Here is an 18558-nt window from a genome sequence, read left to right as displayed (position 1 = left end):
GCGTTGACGTTTTGCCATCAGAAGGGACAGAATGTCATTAGAAGAGGATCGTCTTCGCTGTCAGTGTGCTGCTCCTGGTGTGAGATGCGCACACACACACATTTTGGTTTATTTTGAATCTCCCTTTCAACAGCAACCCTACCTAACAGTCTGCAAGTCTCACTCGCGAAGACAGAACACAAGCCATGACTTTTGCCGATTTTCTTCCAACACTGAAATTTACTCACTGTTGATTCAGCGGGATGTTTGAAATGCATATCAAATCTAGGGGTATGACCATCATAAAAGCTGTTTTTTTTTTTTTTTTTTTTTTTTGCGCACACAGGCACTAACAGTTCTTTACAATAACCCCTACCCTAAATTTTATAACAGGGTGTTCTATAACCCAAGTGGGTTCACAAGAACATGTGGGCTTTTGTCTGTTGCTTCTGAACTGGGAAACCGAGAACTCTTGAACTAAGCTTTCTTTTTCCCCAGTAGGAACAAATGCACAGGATATTGCTCTGTATCCATTTTGCTGCATATGGAATTTGTTTTTCAGCTGGCCACTCTGGCCAGGCCACTTGCTGATGTACTTGCATTGCATATTCAGGATGCATTGAGAAAAGGTAACTTCACTGCAACAGCCAGCAGACTCCAGTGGCACAAATGCATATTTGGCTGTAGCGTGCAGTATTGGAAATTTGAAGTGGATTGATTTTAGCATGCTGAATTAACAAAAGGTTTTGCTGTTTTGAACCCCTGCCAACTGAAAGTAAAGTAAGTAATTATCAGTTGAACGTTTTAAAGGTGTGCCCTGTGGTGTGTACTGAAGAAGTTTATTAGCTGTTTGAGGAGATCCCCAACATTCACATGTGATATAGCCTTACTTTTTGAGAGGCTCTCCAATGTATTTTCTAGGCAGTCGTTAGCATGCTGAATGGTCTGTAGTTTTTCTGTGATTTACCATGTGACTGCTACTTGTTTTCAGTGTTTTAATCAATGCTTTTCTTTACTTAAACCCATCAACCCTTTTTCTGTGAAAACACTGCATGCTTGCAGCTTTGATGGAAGGACTGTATTTATGTTTTTGCTGGCTGATCTGTACCTGTTGAGCTAATCAATGGACATAAGCCAATAATCAGTGTGGTAGTTTAAGGAAAGCGTACCTGATGTGAGGGTGAACTGTCCTCTTTTCATAGATCTGTCTTTCCCTCCTGGATATGGCAGGTCAAATATTCCACATTTTCCAGTCCAGGGCCACAGCACTGCATTAAGAGGTTTCTGGAAAGCCAGTGTCGAACACTGACCTTTCTGTTATTAGGCTTAATTAGATATACAGTAGGCAAAAGAGTGCAGATACGGCACTGTTCGGTGGACACGGACAAGAAACTGCTGAGCTAATTTTGAACTGATGTGCCTCGTAATGAAATGCACAAAAAATTCTCATCTTGGGTTCTGAAAGTCCCATCTGTTTCTAATGCAGGAAAGAGTTTACTTTATGCCTCCCCCCTAATCTCTGTTCTGTTTTCTAATTTTAAAGATTGCAATCTGAATCAATCTTAAAGAATTAGGGGACCATGCCACCCACCACAAAAAAACAGCAGTTATATGGTGTATATTCTCTGAAAAGAGGACTGGTTCTGTGCCATATATCCCAGCTTTCTGTCTGATGCTCTGCAACATGGTTGAGTGTGCTTAGCCCTTTAATTTGATCTGCGTGCTCTCTCCATCACCTTGCATATCTGTGTTTTTGTCCCCTTCTTTTTCTCTCTTGTGCTCTATATAAGAGTGAGCCAGATAAGAATATAATTTGAGACAGGATGCTGAGCAAAAGCTGTGAAACAAGAAATATGCGCTGGGTAACTTCAATGTGATGTGAGCGCAGGCCTGGGTTCTCTGAATGAGGGCTGCATGCAAGGGTTTGGATCGGCGTCCTTGCAGCAAGAAAGCTGAAGTCTGATTTGACGTAAAAGATCCGAAGCAACTGTACAAAAGCAGAACACATTGACACCCACTGCATGGACAGTGGAGGTCAAATTCCTTAAAAGGCGATTGTTTTATTTGCAGAATAACCTTACCTAACATTACTGGGACATTTGCTTCATAACTAGCTGAGAGAGGCTGATCATGAGTAATATTTAAACTAATTTAGGAACAATCCAAAATGACTCTGAAATGATGAAAACTAAAAATAGACATAGGTTAAAATTCAGTCAGGAACAACAGCGGGGGGAGTCATCTTAAGTAAAGCGGCACCTTGTGGACCATCGGAACCACGAGACAAAAGATACATGAACTAATTGGTAAATATTTCAAGGAACCTAGTTTCTCAGGTAGTTTGCAAAAATTCCATAATTTAATGCTGGAGGCGAAATAGGCATTGGTATAGCAGGGAGTTAGCAGGCAAGCTGGACTGTATACATTGAGCAGACTGCTTGATACTTGCCCATTGATGCAATTTCTAATAACCTGTGAGAATTTTTGGTATCTGCCAGTTTTTATGATAGACCACCTCTGTGTGATCTGTACAAGACTTTACTAAGAAATGAACTGGATGGTCCAGTCAGTTCACAGTTTAAATAAACATGTTTTGTACCTTTACAAATACATATTTCAAGGCAACTCATATCAACAGGATTGATACTGATTGTGGATTTAAAAAAAGGTGTATAAATTTAAACACTGTATATATTTATGTATTTATGTATATATATATATATACATAAATACATAAATGTATGGAGCGTATAATGGTATAATGGTGTTCACTGTTATTTTCCAGGTTTGTTATCAGTGCAATATATTCCTTTTTCAAATGGTGTAAGGTCAGGTTTGGCTCAGTGGACTTTGACCAGTTGGAAATGATCTGTGTTGTCACTCTCATGGTTGGAAGTGCCACTGTAGCCCGTGAGTGATTCCTGTTCCTGTGTAGGAGGGTGTGACTGCCTGTAAACACCAGAGCAATGAGGATCCAGCAACGCTCAAAGCAATGCAGAGTGAATGAATCCAAGCCTAACGTGCTCCGATCAGGAAGTTTATTGGTGTGCATTCCAGGGCGTTCCTAAGACACACTGCTTTTTTGTAATGGGGGATCTACACGGTGAATTAAACTCTTGTCATGATGAGTTCAAAATCATTTTGAAAGGAGGGCATTTGAAAAGTGGGGCAGGTTTGCTGATACCAGTGGTCTATGTATAAATGCCTAATCAAAATTCTCAATAAAACCAGAGCAAGACTTTCAGGAAACTGAGGTTAATTTTGCTTGCAGTCATTAACCACCCGTGTCTCCGCAGTTGTTGAAGCCTTCAGAATTCACCAGATCTGAAATGATTAACCTAGTTGTGTCATAACCATAAACCATCGAAGCAACCAGACCGTGCGTGTGCGTGTGCGTGTGTGTGTGCGTGTGTGTGTGTGATAATGTAAATGTAGCATATAGTTTTCAACATTGAGAAAGATTATAGCTGGCTGCATTATTTGTGTCTTGTGTGTCAGAGCCTAAAATCTTTGGGTTTGGACATGCAGTGTGTTACTGCTGAGGAAGTAAGAGATGGAGAGACAACAACGAGAAGAGAGGCTGAGAGAGAGAGAGCGATGGTTTTTGGCCGAGAGCCAGTGGAGAGACATGAGCAGAATTTGTTTAGTATCTGCAGTCTGAATTATGAAGGGAGGAGCAGACGCAGGGGCTTGTCTCCTGAGTGGATTCCTCCAGATTACATACCTGTCCGCCCCTCCTGAGAGCAGCCCTTCTCTCCCAGCTTTCAAACCTGTGCAGGTTTGCTGCAAACATTGTGAACGTTAAATGTTAAATAAGGGTGTTAAATGTCTGTACCCGTCACATGCAGTATGTACGTGCAGAACAATGTGCAACAGCCTTGGGTTTTTTTTTATTTTATTTTTTTTAAGGTGGTCAAAATTCAAAATCAATTTGCGGGTGGAAATAAGTCCACACTAAATTTAGGACCAAGACCAGTTAACCAGTGAAGTTACTGGTAGAAGATCCAGGTGCATGCCTTTCAGAGCTAGTGATATCCAGTGATAACTGGAGAGTCAGGCGGTGATGAGCAGTTACCTCTGCCTTAGTGAGAATCAGTGTTTACGTAAGGGACACGTCAGCTGTGACACTGATGATAAACTGACCTGACCTGCCTAGCTAACTGAGCAGCATTTTGCAGAATTTTGTATGTTTGATATTATGGCTAGTCTATTAGCTATGATTTCTCATATTTCATGCAGATATAGCCACATTCCTCCTACACAGAGAAAACTGTACTTAATATGGGGAGACTATTTGTTGACAGGTATGAAATTACACCTCACTTATGGCAGAAAAATGTGTCATTTACTGCAGTTTATGTTTTCACTTATATATCTTTGTTTTGATGATTTTGTTTCTCATGTGACCTCTCTGTCATGTTCCATATTTTTCTTATTGCAAGGAAAAATGTGCCTGTTTCACTTCATCAGTTCATTAACAGGTGCCTTGTACTGTCTGGAGAAAAGTAATATCAGGGCAAGTGTTTGGATGTAGGGGAGATGAACTGAAACTCAAATATAAACACACTAACTTTAAAAAAGATGCATTTTACTAGACATTACTGCATTTGTTAACACTTCTTTAGGAATGTGCTTCACTCAGCAGATTTACCACACCATTGAACACATTTGAAAGAATTGCTATCAAAATGGTTAATATCGAATATTATAAAAATTCCCTATTTTAAATTTGAAAGGTGGGATATGTTGAGTTTTAATGGTGGCTGTTTTTGTTGTGTTACTGTATGTAGCCAGATTAAGGTTATTTAAAATTGTATTTTACCTGAGAATGTTAATATCTTTCTGCAAACAGTTTCATGTGTTGGAAAAACCCAGGGCCAAAAAAGACTTTTACCATAGAGGATTACCATAGAGGAATGGAGAGTATGTCCAGATAATCTGCTTGGACAGACATGATAGTTGGTTGTGAAAAGACAATTGGTCTGCTGTTCCTGTCCTTCACTTCTACATGTAGAAATGTAGAAGTTTGGTTGGCGTCTGCAAACAGCCTTTAACTGCGAAACCAATCAGTGAACAAGTTAACACTGTAGCTTAAACAGTGCATGCGATTTTTGTCTTAGCCTTAGCCAAAAATCATACACAGCAACTGAAATATTTTAAAAATCAATCACGTGTGCATGTGCAAGGCTCAGTTAAAAAAGGAAGCTCATGGTTAGGCCCCTTCTTTATGCTCTACAGTTAATTGCATCTCTGTTCCAGCCAAATTTGAAAACAAGTTTACTGCACCAGTTTTGCCCCCCTTACCATCAACATTCATCTCTTCTGAGAGTGCTGAAGTGTGGATAAAATTTGACTTCAGCTTACTTTCCCTGAACTGTGAAAATTAGAGCGAAAGCAGTTATGTTCTCGCTGCAGTCTCATATTGGAGTCAGGAAAGACCTCGCCTGCCCTGCCCTCAACTGCAGCACGGAATAATTCCTAAGAATTGCTGTTTCTGGTTCAATCTGGGCTGTCAGGTTGGCACACAGAAGTCGAATGCCAAGATCCAAGCTCTGTGAAGTGTCAGAACATCCATAGGTGATAATACGAATTGATTTGATTTAAAACCAGGGCAAAACCTGTCTTGTACGGTCAAAGACAGTACGGTCGTGGCTGGGGCTAACCTGTTAAAGAAACCTGCCAAAAGTCTTTATATCATAGTAAAAGTTCTTAGCAGCTTAGTAAATTCAGTGGAAATGATGGATGTTTTAGTCTTCTCCATCATCAGTATGGTACTGAGACCCTGCCTGAAAGAGATACCTCCTCCGGATCCCCCAGAAGATCAGGTTTATTCAGCAAAACTTGGAGGACCCTGGTATTGATAGTCCAGTGAGAATATCTGTACCAAGTGTGGAGCCATTGGGGCTGAATGAGGGTGTATTTGCATTTCTCGGAAGGAGTAGGAGGTTGCTTGCTGGTCTTGCCAAATTCACAATCTGGCTCTCAAGCTAGCCATCTAATCATTGCTCAGTTTAACTGGCTAAATGCATGCTTCCCTTTCTACCTGTTTGGTGAGCATTTTCATGCAAATGGATTCCTTGCTTCTTCCTGGTTGATGATGTATATTGGTATTTGTACACATGGGCCACCACTCCTCCCTGTGTTAAAAGCTTTTAGGTCCATGAAAGAAGTTAAGTGATATTTATTATTCAGGTGCATGACTTCGCGAAAACCTTTACTTTCAATGAAGCCTGCTGACAACATGTCCCATGTGTCAATCAGGGGTACAGACGTATACCTTTTTATATATACCTTTTTAAAGCAGGGGTTGTAGACCCAGATCATACATCTTATTTATATATATATATGTATATGTATGTATATGTATCTGTTATGCAGTATATAGTATTCGTCATTTCTGTTATATTTTTTGGTTCAGATTAAACAAAAACATCAGTGTATCTGCCAGGCGATGTTTGCACACAGGTCTGATACCAAGATATGTTATGCAAGCAATGTGTTCTTCTATTTAAGCACACAGTGGTGAGGCTGGCAGTAATGCATGACAGTACTCTTGCCTTAGGCCACAATCTGTAGTAGGTCAAAAACCCAAGTCCTTTGGCAGTATTCCATTAAAGGAGAGGTGACAATAATTTGTCAATCAACATTTAAAAGCCTTGTAGACACTATTTGTGGTTAAAAAACTGTCGATACTTTCCTAGCTAATCCCTTGTTTCTGCTTAATGCTCCAAGCTTCCTGAAACACGATGGCCAGATTCTTGCTTGTGGAAAACACACCTTGAATTGTGCATCACTTGGAGGTCTACACACTCTCTTCCACCTAAATAGTTCTGCCAGCTACTTCAGTTGAAGAAATAGAGTTTAAAACTGTTGTAATGAGTTGCTGTGTATAGGTACCATAGGGACAGAACTCTTGGTTTGAGGCATTAAGGGGACATCATGGTTTCCCTTGCAAGTATCTTTGATTTATCTCTCATTAAGCCTGCCTATAGAGTGTGAGGCTGTTTGCACAGGATAGCTTTGCTCTTGAATTGTTTCCACAGTTTTGTGTACTTTGTCTTGTAACAGAAGTGCTTGCAAAAGATCCATTTTGGACTGTTTTAAGGGGAAGTGTGGTCAAAAATCTAAATGTGTTGTTTCAGGATGTGCATGAATTGCTTGTATGTGAGCTTACTTCCGGTCCCTCCACTTATAGTTGATGACTTAAGATGACCTGAAGACCAGTCAGGACCTTCCAGAGTCAATAGGGAAATTCGAAACCCGTTTGAGAAAATGACTTCATTTCATGGCTGCAGAACCTCTTTTGAGCATATCGGTATGCTTTAATACTGATAATTACTAAAATTAGAATTTATCAAAGACAGCTGATATTGATTTGTTGAAGCTAGAGAGGCTCAGCATTAATGGTGGCTTTCAGCCTGGGCTACCAAAGTACCAATTTGGACTAAGTCACAATAATGGGCTTCCCGATTTGGCAGTCAGCTAATAAAATCCATGTTAGTCTATTTCGGGGGACACAGATGCTCCCGAGATTTGATGGAGAAATGCACAAGACTGTTGTAGCATAGTTATGCACACTCCTCTGTGCTAAATGTAAATGTTTGGGCAACCATCTGCTCAGTTCAGACGGTCCCATTCCTTTCCTATTCTAGCCCTGCATGGCAACTGTGCACTACAAAAAAAATTAGACAGAATTAACGTCAGGCTGCAGTGCGTTTGCCCGATGCTAATGTTCTTTCTGTCTCCTTCCTCCGTGCCCTCACTCCCCATGTTACACCCCCCCCCCCCTTCTCTCGCAGATATGGACGGGTGGAGAGCGTCAAGGTCCTCCCGAAGCGCGGGTCGGAGGGCGGGGTGGCCGCCTTCGTGGATTTCGTGGACATTAAAAGTGCCCAGAAGGCTCACAATTCCATCAACAAAATGGGGGACAGGGACCTGCGCACTGATTACAATGAGCCGGGCACGATCCCCAGCGCCGCCCGGGGCCTGGACGATACCCTGTCCTTAGGCTCCCGCGGGCGGGACGTTTCGGGGTTCACCAGGGGGGCGGGGGGCCCGGTGTACGTGCCCCCCGCTTCGCTGCACAGCAGAGATGGACGCTATGAACGCAGGCTGGACGGGTAAGTGGCCAAGGTTTCTCTGAAGGTCAGGGGGTCTCCATGTCTGTTACTGCACTTTTGCCCCTTCCCCCCAAGCATTAATTATCATTTGTTAATTTTTTTTTTTTTTTTTTTTGGGAGTTTCAAATATTTCAGATGTAGCAAATTGGGGAAACCTGTTTCCGCCCAGAGCTGATGGATTTATAAAAACAAATAAAACAAATGTATATATACGGGTAAATACATACGTGAATATATGTATATGTGTGTAGCATATTCATTTATTACTGGGGGATTGCTGTGTGAGCTTTATCCGGCTTACGAGTTGGATATCACATTTGCGGCGAATCCAGGTCAAGTTTTGGATATAAGTTTCCAGGGATTTATGGATGCAGGAGAGATTCTGTTCCCGCTGCCTTTCCTGGGATCACCCTGATCTGGAGTACAGTACCGCACTTGGTGGATTAATGTCTTACTTTTCAAAAAAAAAAAAAAAAAAAAAGAAACTTTATTACAAAAACAGAGAGAAGCAAAGGCAAAAATGCTCATGTTTATACATTTTAAGACGTGTTAATTAGAAATTGAATAAACAGAAAAGGGTCTTTACACCTCTCTTACTGTTGGTGGTGTCACTTATGACTAACTTCTCCATCGCGGTCTGGACTCGTGTGGATAATATTCCCAGGATGTCTATTCCCCTGTTGGATGTATCTTGGCCAAACGCAAGGATACTCATTCATTCACGAGTGCCTGGTGTGGTGGGTTTTTGGTTTCTTTGGGATTTCAATATGTCTTGTATCAGGGCTCTGTTTTTATGTTCTGGGGAGGCTTCTGCTGTTGATCAACTGAAAAAAGACAGAAAAACAAGTGAGCAAGTACAACCCTTTTTAATTTTCATCATGTTTTTAAGTTTGCTTTTGGTTTATTTTATTTTCAATTTTGTTTTTATTTTTTTGAAAGAACTATTGAATGGAAGTAAAGGAAAGTGTGGGGTATGGGCAGCATTCAACTGAAGATGGAGGACTTGATTTGGATCCTACAAAATGGAACAATCCTACGGAAATATTTTTGCAGTACAGCTGAAGAAAATGAAAAAAGATGCAGTTAATCTTTCCCATGGATGTAGCTGGAGTTGTCTTTTGCCAGTGGATTACCTAGCTCTCCCTTGGATCTAGCAGTGTGGGCCATGGATATACCTGAGGTCAAGCACAGAAATCCACACAGCGTATACTTGCAAGTCATTTGAAAAGGACTCCGTGCCCCATCTCACTGGTCTCGCCTATCTGCCTGGTAACCAGCCTGCATGGACAGTGGATGCTTTTGGTGTGGCACCCGTACAAAACAAAATTGGAAATTAAAGACTGGCTAAAAGACGCATTGTCCCTTGGGATTTGAAAAAATCTCTGAGATAATGGGACGTGACAACACTCGAAAGATGGACCTGGATTATTACACGAGCTGTCAATAAGAACTGTCAAAAAATCAGTATTCCTAATAGGAACTGTGGGGACAAACAAGAATCCGTTTTTGTTTTTTCAGTGGAGGGAGTAATTTCAGTCCGTTAAGCCACCTTTGAAGAGCGTGATACCTGGACTGCACTGACTGAAAAGGGATGTACCTTTGTTTGGGAAGACTGAGATGAGGAACTGTAAATGTGGGGATTTTTTTTTAAGTGGAACTTAAGAATGAAAATTAAACTGCTGATTTTTTTGGATGCTGTCTGTACTGCATTAATTTAGGGGAACCCACGTTGTGCTATAGAACTTACAAATTGGATATTTACTTTTTATCTTTGATTTTCCTGCCAACTTTTTTTTTTTTTGCAAAATATGTGAAATGTAATGTAATTATGAGACTATAATTTTGTCAAAGATATTTCTTTGGACATTTGTTTTACTTTTCCGGCATTTTCCTTCGCAACAAAACAAACTCTGATCAGTGTTGGATCGATTTGGATGTGCCAGCCCCTCCAAGCGCCTAGACTTCCTGCTTTATGGTTGAGGATTACTGATCCTTTTTTCACTGACAGACTTTTTTTGTGCAACCTTTTTCTCCATTTTTAACACCCATTTTACATTTTTTTAACCTTTTTTTTGCTCACAAAATTCTGTCTCCCCATGTTGTATTTGGGATTGTAGGTCGGGTTACCGCTGTCTAACAAGGTTGGTATGTCCTGCCCTGTGTATTTTAGCTCTTGTCTAACCCCCCAGTTTAAACTGTTGTCTCTCTCTCTCTCTCTCTCTCTCTCTCTCCCCACATTTCCCACTAATAGCTGTAGCTGGTAGAAGAAAAGACTCAGTTTTGTTAGCCTGTAGGCCTTTGCAGTCTGTGTCTTTTATTTCTCTTTCTTTTGCTGTCCTCTCTTTCTCTCTCTTGCTCACTGGCTCTTAGCTTCACCGCTGAAAGGCAGTAACAATTTTTCTCCTCTAATGAGGGGAAAAAAAAGTGAAAGAAAATTTGATTTGGGTGGGGTTGGGTCGGGGGATGGACTGCAACAAAAACTCGGCACGGCATGAGCACTGCTGTGGGGGAAGAGGGAAAATTAGCCATAAGCGGCCCTCAGATGACATCTGTCTCACACCGATGTTCATCGGACTTAAGGTCAATTATAGCTGTGTAGTTTGTAACTGGTCTAGTTCGGTTAAATCAAGGTCCTTACTTGATTTATTACACAATACCCTGTGTGGCATTGTGCATACCAGAAAAACAAAAAACTAAACCTAAATTCAGATCTAATAGTCAAATTCTGGTGAGATCAAGTAGTTAGTTTTGCAGACTCTCTCTCCCAGTGACAAAAATGTGCACTGTGATTTTTTTTTTCCATTTTAAATACAGTCTCATTAAGCTAAATTATTAACCTTAACCAGGTTGCCCAGAGTCACAGTTCCACCACACTATCACCTAGAAAAATGGATGAGAAGACGCTTGTAGCTGTTTTTTCATGCCTTGGCTGCTTCTCAGTTTTGCATTTTTTAAACAGCTGGACGTATTGGTGATTGTGGATTCGGTTGGCGTATTGGCTTATCTTTAATGTCCTATCACTCTCTGCTCCGATAACATTCTGCGTGGTATTTGTCATTTTGTTCTCAACGTGTCAAAATAAGACCGGCTTTAATTTTTCTTGGTTTATTGCAATGTTACAGTGTCCAATGTTATAATGCATTTATGTAATTAAATGCAGTATTTATTTTATTGGAAGACAGAAAAAATTAATCCAGGTAAGCACCTTAACTGGTGCATCTCTGATGGAGGAAACTCACACAACCTGAATAGTAAAACAAAGTAATATTTGTGTGAAATAATGCATGCTAATTGGCTAGCATGGTGTACCACATGTACACACATGTGCATACATATGCTCATAAGTATACACATAAATTTTGTGCGAGTAGCTAAGTATAGACATACAGACATATAGTGATAACCCAGAGATCTTATAGACCAGAACAGCAACATTTCCCTACCATAGCAGACAAAAAATGTACCTGCACTTCATGGCCAGTAGGGGAGGAGTACATAAGAAACCTGGCCCTTGCTCCATAGCATTCCATCACAAAAATGATTAAATTATCAAAAACAAAATATGAAAACTGGAACCTTCCAGAGCTGGATGAGTCCACTGAACTGCACACATGTGCATGAAAGGTCAATTAATCAACTATTTGAATTCAACCCTACTGTGCAAGAACATATTTTAAGTGTATGCTCTTAATCCACGTTCAGTGGTCTGTCTTTGCAAGCTACTGAGAGGTACATTATTGGGAGACCAACTTTTAGGGCATCCGGGAGAATACATTACATTGCATTGACATTTATCCAGAAGAGCTTGCATAGATTACAATTGTATCCATTTATACAACTGCATATTCACTTGAGGCAATTGTGGGTTAAGTCCCTTGCCCAAGGGTACAACATCAGTACCCCAACAGGGAATCGAACCGGCAACCTTTTGGTTATGAACCCTGTTCCTTACCACTGTACTACACTGCTATAATAGCATGCGATTGTACAGTAGTGTAAGGGGTCAAAGCTGCATTTAGAAATTAAAATGTCAAACAAACAATATAATGGTATATTAGATGGGAACTGTTAAGAAGGATGTTCAGCCTGCAGTTCTCATTATGTCTGTTATTAATATTTATTTATTTTATATTTTATATTTACTTCCATCAGTACATGCAATGGGGTTTGTGCTTTCAGACGACTAATTTGGCAACAGAGCTATTTGAACATAATCATGATGGAACGTGAGCCGTTGGGGAAGGTGTGTCTTGCACAGGTGCCGAATTATCACTCAGATCACTCTCGGCTGCTGAAGTCCATCTGGCTGTGTGAGGCATCCACACAGCCACAAGGGGGCGCAGAGATGTCTGGCATCATTTACACTGTCAATTTCATTTTATTTGAAGTGGTCTTCAGGGGAATCGGTTGTGACCTGCGGGCATGTTTTTCTTTTTCTTTTTATTTTCCTGCCTGCTTCTTTTTTGGCTCACAGTGATAAAGGATCAATCGGTTTTCTAAAATGCAAGTCACGCGGGCGGCTTTGCTGACCTTTTCTGTCAGTTTACACACCTTCTTTTGTGAGTTAATTAAATTATAATTCATATAAATGAAGTGTGCTTCCCGAGCCATTTTGTGAAAGTTTAATGCTTCCTTTGATATTATTTTGATAAACCCGGTGAAGGCCAGCAGTGTTAAAACAGACAGGGATATTGACATATTTTGACAAAAGAATGAGTCATCTCCAAAGCAGCTCTGTGCAATCCAGTGAATCATTACATTTGCAGTTAGATTTTCTTTTAATCTTAAAAATATCCACTAAACTAAAAGGTTTGACATTTTTAGCAGTTTTTCCCCTAGACTTCAAGGATGTTCTACGAATCTTAATTAGGCTACATCTACGATATAAATAAAATTCTGGGCAGGGGCCATTGGACAGCTTTTGGATATAGTCATCGATCAGGATCAGTCAGGGCCCTTCGGATTCCAGCTGAATGACTTTTTATGCGATACGTTATAGATTTGCCACGGCACAGAGTCACAGAATCTCAGTCATGCTGCATGCAACTTGATGGAAATGTGGAATTGCAGTTCAATCCTTTATTGAGCTGCAGTGTTGCAGGAAGAAGCTGCTTTGGAAAGGCAGTGATAAAGTTCTCCTGATATTCATTGATGCTGACCACAGTTTAGACAGCAGGCTGAAAAATCAACTGCACTGAAATAGATGAACAGCAGAAATACTAGTTCTCTATTACATTCATTAGTCTTTCAGGTTTTCCATATGTATTATCTGGTTTTTAATTAAGCAGAGTAAACTGCCCCAGTGCCTATTAATTTGTTGCTGTGGATAGACATATCTAACAACACACTTTATTCCATTACAAAGAGAGGTCCCTGAACAGATGCCGTTTAAATCTAGCTAGCTATTATGTTGCAGTACATGAATCAGTGTGGCTAAATATGGTGTTTAGCATTTCACTATCGTGTGAAAATAGGTAGTTCTCCTAAATTGTGTTCTGGTAAATTTGACAGAATACTTTTTTTAAAATAAAATGTACTGTTGAATAACAGTGCTTTTACTAGGCATACATTGGTCGGTATTGGCATGTGGATATAAAAATAATAATAATAATAATAATAAAACAGAACACAATGCATATATAGATATGAATTACACATTGTAGAGGGTTACGTTGTTTTGGTTTAAACATTGTTCTCAATTTGCTTTTATACCTACACAGGATAGTAGCAATTATAGTTGTTTCATTTGTCAGCATATTCATTCCAAAGCTATGATAACCACTGATGCTGACATAGGTACATTTGATTTATAATAGAGTAATTATATCGTTTAAGAGAACTTTAAATGGTATGTGGAAAATTTGGCTGAATGATATCTTTCATTCAGGTAGCCTATATCAGGAACACTTGAACAAAAGAAACCAGCAAAACCCGTGAAGGTTTTACTGAAGGTCTTACAATCAAACCGGAAGCTCAATGACACAGAATGAAATCATTCAATACAATGTAGTTCATTGCCTTCAGATACCTTTATCTATCTGTAGGCCTTTATAAACTTTAATTGCACAGAGAATGTGTTCTCAAGGTGCCACCAGGAGAACTGTGCTAAATATTTATTAGTCCTTTGTAGTTTAGCGGTTTACCAACATTGATCTTAATGCCCTGTGTGGTTTTCAAGCTATTATTTGTTCTGAGATTAATGGGAGCCATGTTCTCTCTGTATTACTGTATCTTGTACATTATGAAAAATTGCGTCATGCAGGAGCTCTGTAGTTTGGTGAATCATTGTTATTGTTCATTGGTTTAATAACATTTCATAAAGCTAAATGCTGCGGTACCAGTTCAGTGCACCCCATTTATACTGGATGCTTTGTTGGTGTCATCCGAAATAATTCTTCCCCACTTTTTACTCTTAATACAATCAGTATTTTTTGTATTGTTTTCCTTTTCCTTTTCTGCAGTTTGCGTGCAGAGATTTGAAAGACTGCGTTTGGCAGTGAGGGATTTGACATAAAAAAATGACGGTTCATATTCGGCAGATACACTAACAGCGTTCTGATGCGTTTGATAGAAACCCGTCCAATTCTGAGCAGAAACAAATGTAAGCCTCTGCATTTTTTCAAGCAGATTTCCCAGTTTTTTTTTTTTGGTTTTAAATGCACTCACACACACGATATTGTATAAGTCACTGAATGATAATCCTTGCTAGCTAGGTTTGGAAAGGAAATATGCTTCTTTGAAATATTTGATTATTAACATCTTTGGTCAGACACCAGTGCTGTCGGTTATTCTATATAGATTCTATATAGATCTGTTTATAGCTGTTGTTGGGGTTGGGCTTTGTGGGCGGGGCTATAAAAATTATGTGTAGCTAGATGATTTATTCTTCAGATGCCTATATGTTATGTGATGAGAAACCTGTTTATCGGTCCAGTTCACATTTTCCTCTACAAAGGTAATCCACATTACTGGACTTTTCCCCATTACTGAACACCCCCCCCCCGTCTTTATTTTGACATAATGCCTGTCAGTATTCCATGTAGTGTGTGCTAGCAACAATCGGCATTTATTGTTTTCACAACATATTGAAATTTGCTTTGACCTGGAGCTTTTTCTGGTGAAATAAATGGTCTTTAAAGGTAGATCATTGTGTTAAGGTTTTAATACAGGACGGGCATTTTCATGACCAAACACTATACACATACACCACATACACCCACACACGCTGACCAGTAGGCATTTAGCTAGTATGTAAGTCACAGCGTAATAATCTTGGCTTTCTAGGTTGCTAGTTATGCTTCTTTTATGCAACATATTTCCCTAGGGCCTTGACCTGTCTACATACTTTGCTCTGCCAGTATTTCTGTGGTTATCTGCTATTGCCCACTCTCTAAAATAATTAAATAGCTAACTGTTGAATGTAAAAATGTTTATTATCTCGGAAGATCATGAACATGTCCAAAATCTGTGCCAACCCCAAAAGCTTTTGAACCCTTGCTAATAAATGGGTTCAAAGCCAGGATTTCTTTAAACATTTTTTCCACTTTTCTGTGGACCTAGAGCTGAAATCCACTAAAGTTTCATTCAGATTATGATCACATTGAGTTTTGACAAAAAAGTATGATGGTTATTTGGCAAGAATTAACTTAAGTGTCAGCCTATTTCAACAGACTTAAATTTAATCTACTTCCTCTGATATTGGTCTGACAGTTTAAATGAAGGGTGGGTTATTGCAGGTCTGCAAGGTTGAGTGACTGAGACCATTACAAACAAATAGGTCATGAAACCACAGACAAATCTTTGATTTTGTAGTGTGTGTCAGTAATAATGTCTCCCCCACCCCTGCACATCATTCAGTTGGTCATATCTCTAATACTATGAGGCAATGTAAGAATTTTGCCATGCTAAACAAATGGCATGTACAGAATATTATCAAATATTATCAAAACATTTTTCCTTGAGTGACATCCCAGTTTCCTGTGCTCATCTCTGTACAGCAGCCCTTGGTCTGAAATGTCATGTGCTCATACAAAAGTCTGCAATACATCTTCCCAAAAGTATATAAAAATATATAAAAGTCATTTAAGAAAACAATATTTTTGAATATTGGAAAAAATGTGTGTTTATTCTCAGTGAATCTCTAAGGCCCTTTATCTAGTGGGGAAATGAAGAGCTTTGTGCAAAAACTGTCAGCATCTTTTTCTCATGAAACGTTCTCAACCAAAGCGAGGATCAGCAAAAATTAGGAAAACATAATTACTTCAAATCTTGGAACAAAATTAAGTTAGCGATGCATGACTTTTTGTCAGTGGTTACCTCAAAATACAGTACAAAATGAATGAAGTCATATTGAGTAACTCTACTGAATGAACACTAGCCAGTTTAGAAAATGTGAAATATGTCATCTGTTTTAGCTCAAATTTTAAAGTAGTGCATTACCATGTGACATGCATGTTGTTCCTGTAGAATGGTTATGCTATTCCTATTATGCACTTTTTTAGTAAAACAGTATGAATCGTTTAAACTGCAGTAACAGTGATATGCTGATACAGCTGTGATTTAGCTGTGTGTGGCTTGGAGAGTAAAGAACTCATGTTGAGATTCACATGCTGATAAGTTTTTTTCTTAATTTTGTTATGTGTTTTTTGAAATATATTTACATATTTCTGCGACAACCCGCACCACACAACAGCACGCATTCTTTACAGAAAAAAAACATTCCTTTTCTTCTTCCTCGGCATTTTCCCCTCTCCTCTCCTGCATGTAAATATTGATTTGCATAATTTCATAGTGTACTTTTTTTTTTAACTGAAATACTTGAAATAAATAAATAAAGCTGAAATATGAACCCTGAGTGATTCCATAGTGTCATGCTTCATTGCAGTTGCTTCAGTTGAGTTTTTCAGGTTTTCTTCAGTTGAGTGAGATCTGAGTGGGAAGGAGAAGGAGGCCCTTAGAGTAATGGGCGTCTCTCTCTCTCTCTCTCTCTCCCCCTCTCCCTCTGTTTCCTCCTCCCTCCCTCTCCCTCTCTCTCTTAGGGCGGCCGACAGTCGGGAGCGCGCCTACGATCACAGCGCCTATGGACACCACGAGCGTGGCGGCGGCGGCTTCGACCGGCAGCGACACTACGACACGGACTATTACCGCGATCCCCGGGACCGCGCCCTCGGCGGGGCGGGGGGAAGCTCCGGCTCCGGGGGCGGCGGAGGTGGGGGGGGCTCCGCGGGCGTCGGCGGAGGGGGCGGAGGGGCAGGGCCCGGCGGCGGCGGGGCTGGGGGAGGGGGCGGGGCCGGAGGAGGGGGCGGGGCGTCGGCATCAGTCGGGGTCGGGTATTATGGCTCGCGCAGCCGCAGCCCCAGCCGCTTTGAGACGCCGGAGCCGCGGTACGAGCCCCGTGCCCGCGAGCCCTTCACGCTGGCCAGTGTGGTGCACCGCGACCTGTACCGCGAGGAGCGGGGCCGGCGCGCGGACCGGGCCTACCACCACAGCCGCAGCAGGTCCCCGCACTCCTCGCACTCGCGGAACCCCTCGCCGCAGCGGCTCGCCAGCCAGGCCGCCCGACCCGCCCGCTCCCCCAGCGGCTCCGGCTCTCGCAGCCGCTCATCCAGCTCTGACTCCGTCAGCAGCACCAGCAGCAGCAGCAGCGGCAGGTAGGTGGCGCTGCAGAGCACGCTCAAGACTCGTCTTATTTCCGAGACGTGTAGATGAGCCTGTTCCCCTCTCTCACATTGTTAGTGCTCTCCTTGTCACCTGTTGCACATCCAGCTACAGGTCATGTTTTGTAACTGTGACCTTAGATGTTGCTACATTTTCTCCCACAGCTGAGTCACAGAAAATAGTGTACACAGTGCCACATGCTGTTTAAATGATACATTTCTGGAAGCCCTAGTATTAAAGAGAAAGTCACTGCACATCCAATGTTACTGAGATATGGATTCACTTGGTTGCTCACAGTCAAGACGTTCAAGAAAGGACGTGCACTCTTGACCTCCACTTTATATTTTAGATAACATTCAGCACAAGTGTTACCATCACGGTGTGGTATATGGTCTTTGCTGTAGTAAGTCACGCAGTCTGTTTCATCACTTACAAGTCTGGTGAATCATTAAAACTCCCAGAAAATAGAAAGAAGAGAACATAACTATTTTGGCCAAATTCTCAGAAGGAATAGTATACTTGTCATTGCGACAATTAGCTGTTGTTTGTGCAACAATATGAACTATTTAACAAGGACACAAAATATAATACACAATGTGTGTCTTGGTTGGGGGAAGTAAAAAAAAAAAAAAGTTATATTTGCAATATGAGAAACCACGGTTGTCTCAGTGCTTATAAAGTGTTTGCATGGAGATCAACAGGCTCGCTGCTCAAGTTCCTCTCACAGTAATCGCACTGGTATGCTTATAATAAGTGTCAGTGAAGCCTTTTTAGCCTCTCACATGTGAGAGGCTCCACTGCA

At 40.8% G+C, this 18558-nt stretch overlaps 1 protein-coding gene across 2 annotated transcripts in view; it reads left to right on the top strand.

The window, feature by feature from the left end:
• spen (spen family transcriptional repressor) overlaps positions 1-18558 on the top strand; it is a 56385-nt gene that overhangs the window by 5059 nt on the left and 32768 nt on the right. For both annotated transcript variants that reach the window (XM_036533928.1, XM_036533927.1), the window contains exons 2-3: positions 7779-8099; positions 17138-17749. In XM_036533928.1, coding sequence (XP_036389821.1) covers positions 7779-8099; positions 17138-17749 — 933 coding nt within the window. The remainder of the gene's footprint in view (positions 1-7778; positions 8100-17137; positions 17750-18558) is intronic.

This window comes from Megalops cyprinoides, chromosome 7 (assembly GCF_013368585.1).
Source record: "Megalops cyprinoides isolate fMegCyp1 chromosome 7, fMegCyp1.pri, whole genome shotgun sequence".
In the NCBI taxonomy this organism is placed as follows: domain Eukaryota; kingdom Metazoa; phylum Chordata; class Actinopteri; order Elopiformes; family Megalopidae; genus Megalops; species Megalops cyprinoides.
Note: the sequence above shows the minus strand (reverse complement) of the source record. Positions and strands in the feature narration are given on the sequence as shown.